Here is a 16,452-nt window from a genome sequence, read left to right on the forward strand (position 1 = left end):
AGGAAAAATTAGTTACGACCTACAAGCATTAAGCATTATAATTAGAAGTGGACTGTTTCCATAGAGATTGATACCTGCATTTCTTCTACCCAGCACAACAGGTCCTGGACAAATTTCATGTTCACCTCTTCTTCTGTTAAATTCTGATCCACAAAAGCCGATTTCATAAGAGGTTTTCTGATTTGCGTCAGTTTGAGTGTTTGCAGAGTCCCACTGTCTACTCCTGTCACATAGCTTTGAATTAACCGTGGTGGGATGCCTGGTGTGTAAGCGGGAGTGACGGTTGGGGTCAGTCTGGAAGTAAGGCCCGATGAAAGGCCAGAAGTCAAGCTGGAAGAAGTCAAACTAGGTGTTAAACCTTGGGTCATTGCAGCATTTAATTCAGGGGTTAGGTTTGTTGTAAATCCTGAGTTTAAGCTTTCAGTTATTCCTGATATCATCAGCTTTGTCTGCTCTGTTGTCAGTGCATGCCCCTTGTTGTACACAGAAGAACATTCGGTCCGTATGACCATCAGCTCATCACGAAGTTTTGCAACTCTATAAAATAAAATAAAATAAATAAATGAATAAAAATAATTTCAATTAACGCTTACAATCAAGGTTTACCATGCTGAATTGAAGAGCATTATGAATTCACAAGACCTCTTACACTTTAGTTGTACCTAAATATTTACCAATAAACAATTATATCAGGAAATATACTTTTATAAATACAGGTAACAGATGCAGAAATTGGGCAATGACTAGAAAATCAGCATGGAATGGGCACTAGCATGCACCACACACAATTGCAGGGAACAATCAGCAAAGCAGAAATCTTACAAGATACTACATGTTGTAGTAGATCAAACACTTGCAGTTCACTGCCAAGGGGCTGTTATGTGCTTGATCTCACCTAGTCCAGGATGAATCCTGCAAAACTTTGGAGCCACTTCTTCATAAAATTGAATCATGCTGTTTAAATGCATCTTTCTGCCAAGACTGTACACAGTGCCACGTATAAGCTAACGTTACTCCACTTATTACCTGTTAAGATATCTACAGCCATCATCAGAAATCTTGCCTCCATTTTTAAAATCAAAGGTATTCTGAAAGCATTTTAGGTGCAATAAAACAAGCTAACATCCTGACACTCAAAGAGATGGTAAACATTGGCATTTACATCTCATTCTGGTAAACGACATCATTTTCACAAATGAGTACAAACAGCTCCTCTTGTCTTAAATAATGTTTGTGGGTACTGTACCCACCAGAATACCTGATGAACATTGTTTGGGTGCCCAGTGACAGATTGAGAAGTTTATCCACACACATAAAAACTTGAAAATGTTGTCCATAATGGGTACCCATATTTGGGACATCTATTTATTCATATAAATACACTATAAAGTACCTTTGCACAAGCTGATCTGCCTGATAGTATTTTCCATCAATAAGAATTTGGGCATCAATCACTTGCTGGCGGAGAAGGTTCTCAGATTCAAGAAGATATCCAGCTATCTCTGCTTCATGTTGTAACTGAAGCCCTGACTCTAATCGCTTGGCGTCCTGAATAAATAAGAAAAAGTCATTAGTCCTGCAGCTAAGCCAAAGAGAAATAAGCTGTAAGAAATCCCAGGTTTTTTTGTAAAAGCTTATTCTGATCTTGAAACAATTGTGAAGCATTTTATCTAACTTCCAACAGAAAAATTGAAACAGAACCCACTCTAGGAAATTATTTATATTTTCTTGAAGAAATAGTAAATTAAAAATAACAGTACAATGGAAATAAAAGTAGCAGCTATTAAGTACGCACTTAAAGAATCCTAAAGAATTTTTCTCAAGTAGCCATTCCACTGTAGTAAGTTCATGAACACAGAAAAGTAAAATCATCAACTGACTTACAGAATGCAGAGCATTCCGGGCAAGTATTAGTTTGTCCTCACAGCTCCGGCTGTCCCGCTGAATTCTGTTTGCAATCTGCTGTAGCATTTCCAACCTAGGTGATGCCAGAGCATTTCAGAAGAACAAATAAGTATTAATGTTATTTATATTTACTATATACATTGCATGACTTTAAAAACAAACAAACAAACATGTAAGATCTAACACAGAGCACAAATACATATGCCAAGTTACCTGTTTCCTTCTAAGGTGCCATTACCAAAGCTTATACAAGATTTAATCAGCGTGGGACCACAATTAACGGAAAGGAAATTCTCGTTAGAGTCAACGCTGGTTCTGGTACTAGTACTGTTGCTAAACAGAGGATCACTGCTGCGATAGCTATAACTACTGCTATTCATTTTTACATTCAGAGCACAGTCCTTCTGGCTGTTTACATTTGCTGAAAAATGAAAAGATAAAACTCCTACAAAATGTGCAGCTTCTAGGGATGAAATTTCACTACTGGCTTTTGAAACACTTAGCACTCCTCCTTTAAATAGGCTTCAGTACGCATATTCAAAACCCAGCAATTAATATTCTGCCAGCTCTTCAAAGGATTTCACCTGGGGCTACGTACACTACCTTGTTTTTGGCTTCCCTACACTGCATTAAAGCTTTGCAAGTACAGACTAGACTGCAACATTAGGGCGTCTCTAGGAAACAGACGTGCCAAATATTTCATTTAGGTGTCACTAAATGTCTATATGCCAAATTAGAACTTAAAGAAGACTCTGCAGTGTTTCTCAGACTCTCCAATGAAAACTTTCAAAAAGGAGTGAAGTGAGAACAACTCCACACCCCACAGTACGGTACAAAACATCTCCAGGTTGGGCTGACTCCTTTTGCTTCAAATGGAACTGCACAAAAAATCCTGGGAGAATATCATGGTTAATCAGCCCATATCAATTTAATTTGGGACACCTGTACCCCATCCAACCCAACATTATTACCCCACTGTCCAAGTATGCATGTTTACTAATCTGTCCTGCAAATTTCCCTTCAGCTTCTTCCACATTCAGAGCTAATTGCTTCTTGCTGTTTTGACCACAAAACAAGTAAGAAAAACCTGACCACTACCCTTAGGTTTACGTTTTAACTCAGAATTTGGGTTCAGGGTGAACTTTTCAGTATTTCGCCTGTTGCTTTTAGAACCACATCCACACCACAAGATGCCTGTTTATGCGGAGGAGCACAGCAAAGGCACAGACACACCCTGCAGCAATTCCAAGCTCTGCTGGGTTTGCAAACCAGAGCTCAGTTTGGCATTCTCCTCATTGACATCATATTAAGTTTCAGTACTTGCCAAATTTCAGTATTAGCTGAGGTCACTTTTTTTGCCACTACTAAATCCCACCCCAGGAGCTGTATCAACACCTCATATTGGTGAGCTGCACTCATAACCAATGCAACTAACGTGGATTGAGTACTTGCGTCCAGATCAACCAACTATTTTAACTTGATCACTAAGCCAGAATCACTTAATCAAAGCTTCTCTCTCATTTTATAGTAACCATCGCACATAGTGACCCTCACCATACAATCTGTCACTTTGTGTTTACCAACCCTGAAATACGGGAAGGAGTTTACATTTATTTGTATTTACCTGCACTCAGTTTCTGAATAAAAAAATAAACAAACTATTGTCATTTATTCACAGTCTAAACAAAGATAATCCAGTTTTCTACAAGTATAAGTAGGATTCCTTTTGGCGAAAGCAGGCACTAACTTTGCTTTTTGCAGGTCAGGACAGATTAACCTACAAGATCTAGCAGGCTGTATTTCTTGCCCTGCTTTCTGCTGTTCTGCCCTGCACGGTGAGGACAACCTTGTATTCCTCTGTAGACACTTCTTTCACAGCAGGATGCTGTGAATCTACTCCTCCCATTGAATCTGCCATTTCAGTCATGCTCTTGCACCTATTCTATCAACTCTGACGACACATTTAATCAACTCTGTCTTCGGGATTTTCCCTTGCTAAAATCTGTCTTTGAGGACTTCCTACACAATGGTCTGGATCCTTCACAACGCATTTCAGGTACCTAAACCAGAGAGAATGATCACCCTATTGTCACCAGAAAGTCAGTGCCAGGATTCTCTAGAAAGGGATTCAGATCTCAGGTGTCTCCTTTGGATGCTTAAGGTCAAGCAGAACGAACCCAGACCCAGGTGTCTATACCTATCTGCAGGTAGAATCCCAAAGAATCATTTCACTTTGAGTTAAAAAAGGACTTTTTAAAAACAATGAATAGGTAGAACCTGTCTCTGCCACAGAACTCAAAAGAGGTACCATTAAAAAGCAGAAATGCTCTAAGACCTACATCAAGATTTTGAATGTGCTCAGTGTGTTATTAGTGACGTACAAAACTGTCACACATCCTGCTACCAGGGAAGACTACTATGAGCTTTGCACGTTTAAACACTTTGTGTGCCCTTGACTACAACCAAGTTTTAAACAACCTCAGAACAGGACATTAGCTCATAACGCTGTGCACCAAGTGAAATACACATTTAATGTAAAGAATGAATGTTACTTATATGAAATTAAGTTCAAATGAGACAGTGCAGTGATATGAACCTAGCTCTGACTAACTGTTCAAAGAAGTTGTTTATATTTAAGTGCTTTCCCTGAGGCACAGATACTATTTATCACAACCTTCTGAGACCACTGAAGTTACTTCCATCTGGAGCTGCTTCTAGGAAGTAGGTAAAGAACTTAAGGCAGAATTACTTGATCTAGAAAAATAACATGGATGTTACCACAGAAGCAGACATTTCGAATTTTCAGTACAGGTTAAAACAACAGAAAATATGTTAACCAAGCCTGTCAGACGTTCACTAGCATACCTTTCTACTTCAGGCCGAAGGATCTTCTCTCTTTCCAGCATGGCAATAATAAGCTTTCCCCATTCCTTTTCTATATCATTTGGATGATAGCCTTGAGGAAGTTTGATGCGTCCAAATTCTATCCAGACCTTAACAATTCACACATATTTGTTATTTTAAGCCACAGAAAAGGAACTTGTATACATTTCAATGCATGTAAAAACTTACCTCTAGCAGTTTATATAGACGTTTAATTTTTGATTTATCTGTTTCTTTTGGTGGAATTTCTGTTTCTTTAAACTGCAAATATTGATTATAAAGTGCCTACAGAAACATAAAAACAATCATCAACTTTATCTTACAGAGAATACAATCTTACTCTCAACTCTCGCCTAATATTCTTCATAAGCTTACATTCTCATACTGCTCTACTTCCACAAAAAATATCAACGACAGCTCAAGATTTGCTTTTGATTGTTCGTATGTTAGTAATGTATTTATTGTACTTTGAAAAGGTTAGGGAGTAGTTCTGTTCTACAGTTGATTTGATTGTATAAATCAACAAGCACTTCATTTGTTCAAGCATGCTTTGAGTCAGTAAGATGAAATGTCATTCCAACAAGGAGTTTAACACACCACATCTCACCTTTAGCTCTACAGGATTGTTGGGAAATGTTCTGTCAGACATTACCGCAACATGGTGTCTGATCCACTGCATGAGGTAGTTCACCATATTCTGATATTCAACCCATTTGACTTCCACATCCTACCAAAACACAAACCAGACTACAGATCAGAAGAAAATAATCCAAGAGCTCATTTTTGCTTTACCTTTGAAGTCTGAGATCTATATACACATACAAAAGAGATTTCTGAACTCCACAATTCTGAAACAGTATTTACTTGCTCATTACAGCTCACTTAAAACTTCTAAATAGATTATTTCACTCTTCAGTTCTTGTCCCAAATAATTCCACTAAAACCACATTTTCTCATTTAATAGAAGTCAAACAGATAAGAATCAGAGGCACAATTTATAGGTCTATGACTGAAAAGTAAGAACTTCGACTCCATCTTTGTCCAACTCATGGTATATTGGTTTTAGTTAAGCTCTTTGTAGGAATATTTTCATGTCTAAAACATGAAATAGCTGCTAAACCTCTAAAAGCTCAACCTAGAGAAAATCATGTCAAAGAGAGGTGTGACAGCAGTCCCACAGAAGATCCAGCTAACATTCTGGAGCTGAAAGCAAGAATCGTATTAATGAAGCTCACACACTGCACAAGTATTTTTCTCCTACTTACATTTGCACTGATGCCTTCACCACCTTCTGGTACTTTGGGAAATGCATCATAAAGTGATGACACATAGGTTATTACTGACTTCTCATCAGGCGAGGAAACATCAACATCTAAAAGCACAAGACAGAACAGCACTTTATCACGTAGTTGTACGAATGCCCACTAATATGCTACAACCTGCAGGCAGTTTGGATTTAAACATTAGGGTTTTTGCAACAAAGCCCTTTGCAGCTGTCTTACCTTCAGGATCCAGAAGTCTGGCAACACCAAGTTTTTCTGCTACAAAAAAAGCATGTTCTAAATTTGCAAGGTTGCTTTGAACAGCAACGGTATTCATGTCTATCAGGTCCGGCCTGTCAAACAAAAACAGTAACACTTGATTACAACTCTACCCGCTTTAAATCACTGCTGTATTAGTTAATCAAACCAAGAGCACGGATCGATACAGCAACAGAGTTTTCATTAAAAAAGGATTTCATTAAAATCACGTGAATGGGCTGAGGTCAGGGCTAAGTGATAAACACAACTAATGGGCAACTACAACACTGTATGTTCTTCATCTACAAGCTAAAGTTTCTAGCCATGGCTTTTATATATACATGGTTTTTTTCTTGCGCATATTTGTTCAGGTGCATTGCCACTGTATTATTGCACCTTGTCCTTTCCAGTGCCTTTGAGGAGGTTAAAACTACTTTTCTCTTTACCTGAGGAAGTTCCTTTCTTTTGCCTTTCCAAGTTTTTAGTCATTCTGCATCAAAGTCTTCAGCACATGTCAGAACTCATATGGAAACAAGTTCAGTCACAAAACAGCTCTTTACCCTGGAAGACGAGCATTCTGACTGTGCTTTAAAGGAGCGCGGTTCAGGCTGCATTGAGGCCCTAATTGCAGAAGAACGCTGCAGCCAGTCCCTGCGCTCACACCCACACCTCCATCCTGCTCGGTTCCACTGCCACACACAACATTCTGGTTTTTCCTGGAATACTCCTCTTAAGCCAATCTTACCTATAAACTTTATTAAGGCACATAAATATTATCCTATACCAACATCACTAATGTTTTAAATTAATGTAAAACTTCAAAATTATTATTGTCCTTCAGTTCCACTATGTGGTGCCTGCTTTTCAGATCTTGAGGTTCTCAGGGCAGACTCTGTTCCTGTCTGCCAATTACAACACCAGGAATCCTCTGAGTCATAACAACTAATAGGAAGAGGAATTATCAGAAATGCCGAGCAAAAACTCATCCCACTAAAGCCAACTAGGGTCTGAAACTTTTGCTACTGAAATCTTACGCTACTGAACACCAGACCCACACCGAAACAAAAATAAAAAACCCCAAAAGAAAAAAAAAGACATATAAACTTTACTGCACAGTTCAGTCTCTGAATTTTCTAATTTTTATTTCTAGAAAAAGTATTTTCTTAGTTTTACCTAGCAGAACCTTTAAATAATTGCAATAGAGAGAAATAAAACTATTAAATATCACATTGTTTAAAACAAACGATAACATTTCACTTGGCAACACCTCAAATTCCCTCGATCACAAAATGGTATTAACTTTGGGACACTCAATACAAGATTGTCTTTGAATGAGCTGCAGGGGCACTGAAAATAAAAATAAATGTATTTCTTCTCAGCCATTTAGAATCGCTGGTTTCCTGTGCTCTTTAGAAGCCAAGTCTACAGGACAGACAATAAAACTGCACCTATTATTTCTTGAAATGACATCTAATTAATAATAAAACTTAGGCAGTATAAAAAGAAACATAATCCTCCTAAACTAGTGGGACTTTCCACTTCCAATATGCTTCACAGGAGCATGAACAAGTTCATGCCATTCTTCTCTGAATTTCAGTGTAATGAAAACAACGCAATGAAACCAATATCGTCTGTTGCTATTGGCAGCACAGAAAATCCATGAAAAATAAAAGACAATACTAGAAAAGGAAACAGAGCACTCCAGTCTCCCATTTCAGCCACAATAACAGAGAGGGTATGAATAATAAAGATTACTTTCACAGCACAGTTTAGATGAGAGAAGCAGGTTTCTGTAAGTGTACACTGTTGGTTTGTTTTGCCTTTTTTTTTTTTTCCACCTGCCTTCTTTACATTTGCTTCACACTTGATAAAAATGGCCCAAGAACCACCTATATTGTCTGTTTGATTGCCAGCTCTCAGACCAAGAAAGGACAAGCTGATGATTTGCAAGCTGCAGAGCCACCAACACGATTATCTCCTTAGAATAAAGCTTTTGTTTAGATGAGGCAGAGGTAAGGCTTTTCTCGCAGTGATATGGTAAGAATCAAGAAAAAATAACTGTCTTTGTGTAGCACATCATTTTACATCGCTGCTGTGGCTTCATCCCCCAGCTGAAGGAGAGCCCACCCTCTGGGATGTCTCCCCACTTTTAAACATCCTTTCCCATCCCTGCAACTCCTACCACCATAGCGTTATTCCAGATCCCCTTTAAGAACAAGGAAAATTTGCATTGTTTCCAGTTATTTATACAGATAACACATAGCATACCAGCCTAGATTAAATGGTCTTTATTTACCTAAAGTCTTGATCTACCAGAAAATATTACAGAAGACAGCACTTGTCTCTGTCTTGATAGTGCTTGCCTTTGGTTTTCTGAAGCAGACAGGAGGCTCAACAGATGACTGAGGACAAGCCCACTGATGGCTTATAGAGAGGAAAAGACAGGTATTATGACTTGAACGCAAAAGCATCTGGTACTGGCCATGGGAAACGCACCCTGCTGGGGGTTTGGGGCCTGCCCGCTCCGGTCACCCCTTCCCTTCCCAACTGGCTGTGGGACATGTTGCAAAGCCACAGAAAAGGGAGTTTGTCTCCCAAGCTTAGCACCGACTTCTTTTAACCCCAGAAAAATGCATCCAAAAAACATGGCTTCAGAAATCACTAATTGCCACATTGTTCCTTTTGTTTAAGAGTGTTTTCTCATGATTTTATATAAAAATCAAAGTAGTTTTTATCTGCTATAAGCTTGCAGAGATACCCACCCACTAAGCGGGTACATGAGAGTTTGCATGCGAGCATGCCCAGGCAGATTTCCGTGCTGTGATCACTGATCACCACCCTCCTCTGAAGAATCACAGGAATTCAGTCTTACTGGGTACAGGTTGTACACAGCGAGTGTTGTGTGGCTGTATTATAAATGTTCATAAATATTTTCTAATATCTAGCATTTAATGTCTCCTTTAAATTCTGGAATACTACTAACTGTTTAAATTGCAGTTGTGATTAGTATCCCCCTAATGTGTGTTTATTTAACTGTCTTATTTGAAGTAAATGCTAGATTTAAAAGCATCATCCACCACAGCAAACACTGTAATTTTTAAGGCTAAAAAGAAAATAAGCAAGTTTTGTAGAGGGCTGTTATTTGTCATTTACTATAAATATATTTTTATATCAATTTGCATAGCATTATTAAGTGGTTTTATACATAGTCAAGAACAAATTAAATTAAATGTACATTAAGTAAAAGCCAATGACTCTACCTTCTGCTATAATATTGTGAATCATCTTCTGGCAGATTTTTTGGTGGGCTGGGCCCTTGCCATGAAAACACACACATAAACATCCCAAACACCAGCCGAGTTGGAACATTCCATGCAAAGGAGATGCTTCTCCTGCAGCCACACCTCAGTCAAGGGGTTTGGCTCCTACACTGTGAGTCATCAATCATTTCATTTATAAAAAGATTGGTGCCTGCCATTCAAGATCTTAGTGTAGGTGTTAGAAATTAGACACAATTTGTATCAGAAGCGAGGGGGGGAAAAAGGGTGTGATTAGTACCACTTTAATTAGGAAGCTGACAAAATTATGATCATTCAAAAAATCAAAATATCTAGCACCACAAAGAAAAGCAAGTGAACAATATCTGCAGAACAGCATGAAGAAATGAAGGGGTTTATAATGCAAGTCACACAGATCAAATACGAGCTTTCTACTCTGCAAAGACTCCTTGAAAGAGTTGTGCATAATAAAGTTAAGCACATGTAGATTTTCCTGTAGCCAGAATCTAATACCTAGTGAACCAGTTCAAGATTTAAAGGGTATTTCATACTTCAAAGTGGAAAAGGGTATTTAATCAAACCTTTATTTTCCCAGTCAACAATCAAGAAACCACATCCTTCTCTTCACTGTTTCTGGATGACAGCTGTCCAAGTTACAACAATGTTTGTTTAACTTTATTAAAACACATATACATCAGAGTAATAGTCCACATTAAAATACTGTTAATGCGTTAATGAGGCTGACAAGTTTGAAGTTATTTACGTGAACCATTTAAGATGTTTAACCTGCACAAGTTTGTTTCAGTTAAAACTCTGTCTGCTGCCTGAGTAATACCTGACATTAAAAGGGTACTTCTTTCTTGGCTTATATTGAGCAGAAATATTAATATAGTGAGTTTCAAGTAGAACTCTCAGACAAAACACAACTAAAGATGCAGAGTGAAATGTATGCATTGCTATAGTCCACTTAGCGTTTCCACTGCTCTAACTAGAAAATACCTATTAAAAAAACCAAACAAATTCTTTGCTTCATTGTTTTTAGACAATTGAAAAGGATGAGTTCCAGAAAGACTCATGCATTTTTCAGGGATGAGAGGACTACTGACACAAATTGAAGACCGTGCCAGAATACACAGTCATAAAATAAAATTTAAAAAAAGAAATGAATAGAGAAACTTCTCAAACAGATAGGATACAACACGTATTTCAAAAGGGAGCACAAGAAATATATCGTCCTCTGCTTTAAAGATTTTGTTTAATAGCAGAAAGACTGCAAATAAAGGAATCAGAAGTTTGGAAGAGTCCATGTAAAAAGTCTCCTGCTACTTTCCCAGGAACTCTACAAATGAGATGATGAAGCAAAATCTATTTATTAACCTACTATATAGTAACACCTACCATTTAACCTACCCCTTAAGAATTTCAAAAGCTCTAAAAAATATTTACAGCAGTTTATCTGCATAACAAATGTCCAGGAACTTTTTAAAGAATTTGTCTTCATGTCAGGTAGATACCCTTTGCTAATGCATATACTTACCACAGTTAACTTGCCTGATCTTTTTTGTATCATCACATGGGAGCTTCAACATCAAGGATGCCATGTCTTAGGGAAAAAATGCCATATAGGACTAGCTGGGTTCAGTAACGCAGTTTCAGAGAACCTAGTAACCCAAGTTTCAGGGAACAGAGCAATTCCGATTTCCTTCCACACAGTCTGATCACTTAGGGAGGAGGAAGATAAGAGTTTCTACTAAAAAATGGCAAGCAGGTATGACTTTGTGGCACTAAGGAGGAACAGATCTCCTCCATCATCAGAATCAAGGACCACAATATGGACACACAGCACAAGGTTATGCAGCAGGTTCCTTGGTGTGAAAAAGCCCATGTTGACTCCTGAGTCAGCACTTATCTTTGACTATACTCTTGTACACCCCCATTTCAGAAGCTCTGAATTCCTTACAAAATTGTCAGTTTGTCTCAGAAGGATCTGTGGAGAGCAATCACACATGAGGGGGTTTTCTAGCTTCACTGAGTTTCTTGCTCCATATTGGGAAGAACCCTTCACTCTCGGCCTTCAGCACAGAAATGTGGGCACTGATCTCCGTGCCAACATCTGCAACTGGCAAGTGTAAGCATCAAAACAGATGTCTGAACCAGGTGACCTTTTTCACCTGAAGCACTTAGGCACCGATCCTTGAGTTCCCATGTCTGATACATGGATAGTTTTGCACCCTAAGTCACAAACATTTGAGTAGAAAAGCCAGAAAATTAAACATGAAAGATATGTCATGGACATAAGTGTGACGGAGTACCTCAACAAAGAACAGGCTGCAGCTATCCTTCAGAGGAAATACATCAAAGGACAGGAAAGACTATTAATCCCTAGGTACATCACTACTCAGTCTGTATGTATTTCATAACAGTCAGTGGAAATCTGGTCAATACAACGAGTGCAACCTATCTAGCAAACTATCCAGAATCAAAGAGTTACTCCAGAGGAAGCCAAATCCACTGGCTGTACCGAGTAGGAGTTTAGATAACTGCAAAGCTGTCATGAAATGTGCTGCCTCCCTGAACACACATGTTTTGAGACTGAAATGCAGAACTGGCTCTCACAGACTTGATAACAATGATTACTGCAGATTTGTGTGGGACTTCTTGAAGACTTTCTAATTCCATTAATATGAAACAAATTTTTAAAAAGCTAATAAAAGTCTACCGTTGTAATTAAGGAGACAAGTGGTATGTCATGTCTGGTAGCTCAACATTCAGCACTTGACTGGAAGTCTAAAGGTAAAAGCAGGTGAAAAGTACTCTGTGAAAGCCTTCTATCATGACCTATTGGTAAAGACTATTTGAAGTAAGTTACATAAATATTTGACTACATTTCAGAAATATCTTTGGCGGAAGGAGATACGGAAAATATTTCACATAATCTCAAATGTGAGACTAAAATGACTGTTCAACCATAGACTTCACAACAACACGTGACATGGTGACACCCCAAAATTAACCAACACATCAAAACTCTGGTGAAGCTGAGCAATGTCATCACTGAAGTTAGGCGACACTTCAGAATTCAGGGAAAATGCAAACAATTTACTAACTGAAAACCAACATTATAGAAAAGTTTTATCCTTAAAACTGTGACAGACCAAAAGCAAGCTGCTGAATACAGCTCTGCATACTGTTTCTTGAAGTACGTGGCAAATTGTTTTCTCATGCTCCACAGGGCCCCAGCCTCAATGACACACTGTGCTAATGTATTTCACATGATCATTATGACTTGTACAGTCTTTTTGGTTTTGTTTTCTCTTGTGTTGGTATGACAGGAATGCCTGTACTGTTCATTATTTGATGTGCCTCTATAGATTTCATTCAATGCCTCTCTAAAGATGAACAATGATGCCTTTTTATTCCATCAAAAGCTGAAAAGTTCTCATCTGATCTGAACTCTCCAGCCCTCCTTTGTGTATCTCTTTCCTAATTTTTCATACACGTTTTCAGATACAGTGAATAATTCTGAAAAAAAGATATTTCAAGTGACAGTGAGCTGGAAATACTGTAACAAGGGCACACTATTCACAGATACACTTCTTGTCTATTTTTCAGATATTCCAACATGTTGTAGCAAGACCTCCAATAGAAAAAGAATTAATGTTTCAGCTGCACTAAACATAAGGGCACGTGAGGGCTTTTTTTTTCCCTAGGTTATTAATTTAGCCCCCAACAATATATACAGCTAATTCCTTATATCATGCGTGCCCTTGATTTGACAAGAACTAAGTTTAATAAACCAACTAAAAGCCTCCTGTCCCACCCTTGTTAGCACAGCAAAACTTCCCTGTAACTTCCTATGCCAATTTATTTAGATAAAGACACAATTGAGGCATTGTAACATCAAAGACCCATTAGCTAAAGCCTGAGTTCAGCTTTAGCCATGCCTAACCAAACCTAACCACAACTTGGGAGTAAGTTTGCAAAGTAGACTTCAAGCTATACACATGAATGAAACTGAAGGGATCTTAGTCCTTTCACCAGCTTCAAAAACAGATTTTACATGCACTTTGTAGTAACTCAAGATGCTTTTGTCATTACAAAAACAATAATGGTTTAGTACTATAACTTTGCCAATTTTTTGCCTATGATAAATAGCAGAAAGGCTCATTAACTGTTAACCTCAACCCACACTGTGCAGTCTAGAGAGAGGGGGAAAAAAAAAAAAGACATAAGTAATGGTTCCTTGGAGTGTTTGAATACCAACAAGACAATGGAGAAACCAAATCAAATTATTTTTGTGTTCTGTTCCCTGAGAAAACTCCTTCCAGACGCCAGCACTGACTGCCTGACGCACTTGCTTTCCAGTGCGATTAACATGGTTGCCAACAGGGAGGAAGGGTGAGGTACCACAATGGGTTCAAAAACAAGGTTCCTCCTTGTGCCATCTTGCGTTGGAGGCAACTGTGCCATGTGCCACAAAGTTGCCAAAGACACTGACAGAAGACCAAGACCTCTCTCCCTGTCCGATTTATCATGGGCACACACATCGCCACTACTCAGTCACCATATGCTTTTGAAAAAACGCTTCTGACACCCATAGGTGTCCTGGGCTTTTCTAATTGCAGCGTAAGAGACAGATGAAATCCAAATTTTAAAAAATGCCTTTCAATTCAAAGCTTTATTTTTCAGCTAATTTCCAGCTGGCTAAACAAGAAAAAAAAGCTTTGATTTCATTCCAATATTATTTTTCTTCTCAGTGCAAAAATAACACTTATCTTTCATTCAGCTGCTACTAGCAGCAGGATCCAGCACAATATACACAGGGATCATTTTAAGTCCAGATCTGAAATTAATCAACGCAACTGCCTGGAAGTCTTCCATTTAATACCCACTAAGGCAAACCACCACCACAACACAAGATGTTAAAATTGCAGGCCTGCTTCCAGTACTATTTTAATATAGTCTTTACCAATAGCCATCAGAATTCTGCTGAGCACATTGAATTAAACTGTAGCTGAGGTTACGTGCTATTTCTAAACCCATCAGCTATATGTATGTGCATACTCAGGCAAGTACTATTAGAAGCAAGTCTGCTTGTCAATATTTTTAATCATCCTAAACCCTGTTTATCTTTTCCCAAATTGCCAATTCTTAATGCCAAGTTTGTTTCTTCTACATAAGAAAAACTGTTCAAAACAGCTGAAGAGTTGAAAACTGTTGAAAACCTGAAGAACACAGTGGGTGGGAAGCGGGGCACAACACAACCAAACACACATTTTCTTTTTGTTAAAGATGGGTAACAATAAGTTATGAGTTACAAAATGGCAAGCCAAAACTAGCAGACCCAACTAATCTCTTTATTTAAAATATATCCCCTAGCATTTTAAGGCTTGACACTGTGTAGTATTTAGTTTCTTTCTCATTCATTCCCCAAGGGTGTTTAACGTGTTCCTGCACATTGAGGCATCACAATCCCTCCCCTTGAGGAATGTATTCATGTCAGTACCTGATCAGCTGCAACATGTTGTAACATCAGAGGATGCCACCTGCACTGCTGCCCAGGCACTCAGTATTAGTTAACTACACATGCATGGCAAATCATGCTGCGTAAAGCTGAAACAGCTTGTTCTAAACCAGAACAGTTATTTAGCAGGCATCAATCTAGGTTGCTCCCTGCTATACCACACTCCAAAAAACATCCACCTAGTAATTCTGAAAGCATATGCAGTTATTATAGTAATATTTCAAAAGAAAAGTGCTGTGGCACTGGCAGATTTGCCTCCCTTGCTTTAGCATCTGTGGAGCTGTCACACTGCTCCCTCCTCTGGGGACACACTCTTTGCTGCAGCTTCTGTTCCTCATCCTCCCACACAAAGCACCCAGTATACCTGCTACACTCACCCTGTGCTGCATTCTCTGTCAGTCTCTGCTCCCCTCCTGTTTGGGGATAATAGCCATTTTCTCCTCACTCTCTCCCTAAACTGTATTCAACGTAAAAGCATAAGCATTTTTAAGGTCTTGCACAAAGTTTACCAGTACCAAAGGCTGCTTTTGATCAGATCCCTACATTTCTTCAACAATACAGTAAAAACCATTTTTCTCCAAATACACCCCTTTAAAATCTATCACCACTTTCCCTCTCTGCAGCATTTGTAACACTTATCATTCCTATTAGGTGGTGCCAAAATTTGTAGACAACTGTCTGCAGGCGGTCTCAGCAAGCCTTGGTACAGCATTACACGAAAAACCTTGCTCACTGCTTGTTTTGAACCCTTCATGTGTGTACTATAGTCCTGCTTGTTTGTCAGGCCTGACCTAAGCACAGTTCACCCATGTGTTGTCCTAACCAGTGTCTTTCCATTTTGCATGGCTGCTAAGATTCACCTAAAAGTATAGACACAACTGGACATGCCCATGCTGAAAGTGTGCAGAAGCCCATGGCTCTAATTCATGGTCCTTCCCACAGCATGACCGAGGCCATTGCAACTTACACCCTCCCAGGCAATACCTGGGACACCAGTGACCCAGGACGGCTCTGCGGGGGCTGCACCCCATCCTGGGGCAGAGGGGAGAGTTCAGCCCCACAGACACAAGCCCTGCTGAACTGCTCACCTACCTAGCCAGACAGCAGAGGCTGGACCCACTGCATGTACCAGGACAGACCCAAAACCTGAGACTAGAACTGCACAAACGTGGCTTTATCTGGAACTAAGCTACAGGGCTTCCTGAACAGATGCTGGTTTTTACCATGCAGGCACTGCTGGGACTACTAATTATATGCTAGTATCTAGTTACACAAGAACATACTGCTTGTGCTGGAATTTCTTTTGTAAATGCTAAAAGCAAAATTACCTCTTTATTATAAA

At 38.9% G+C, this 16,452-nt stretch overlaps 1 protein-coding gene across 1 annotated transcript in view; it reads right to left on the minus strand.

Moving 5' to 3' along the window:
• Window positions 1-16,452, minus strand: part of LOC308038617 (dystonin-like) — a gene marked incomplete at both ends in the record, with an annotated part of 310,764 nt that overhangs the window by 146,075 nt on the left and 148,237 nt on the right. Inside the window, 8 exons of the mRNA XM_080341395.1 lie at window positions 75-537; window positions 1,394-1,548; window positions 1,885-1,978; window positions 4,771-4,898; window positions 4,978-5,073; window positions 5,396-5,515; window positions 6,054-6,160; window positions 6,291-6,403. Coding sequence (XP_080197521.1) covers window positions 75-537; window positions 1,394-1,548; window positions 1,885-1,978; window positions 4,771-4,898; window positions 4,978-5,073; window positions 5,396-5,515; window positions 6,054-6,160; window positions 6,291-6,403 — 1,276 coding nt within the window. The remainder of the gene's footprint in view (window positions 1-74; window positions 538-1,393; window positions 1,549-1,884; window positions 1,979-4,770; window positions 4,899-4,977; window positions 5,074-5,395; window positions 5,516-6,053; window positions 6,161-6,290; window positions 6,404-16,452) is intronic.

Source organism: Nesoenas mayeri (genome assembly GCF_963082525.1).
Source record: "Nesoenas mayeri genome assembly, chromosome: 3".
NCBI lineage: Eukaryota > Metazoa > Chordata > Aves > Columbiformes > Columbidae > Nesoenas > Nesoenas mayeri.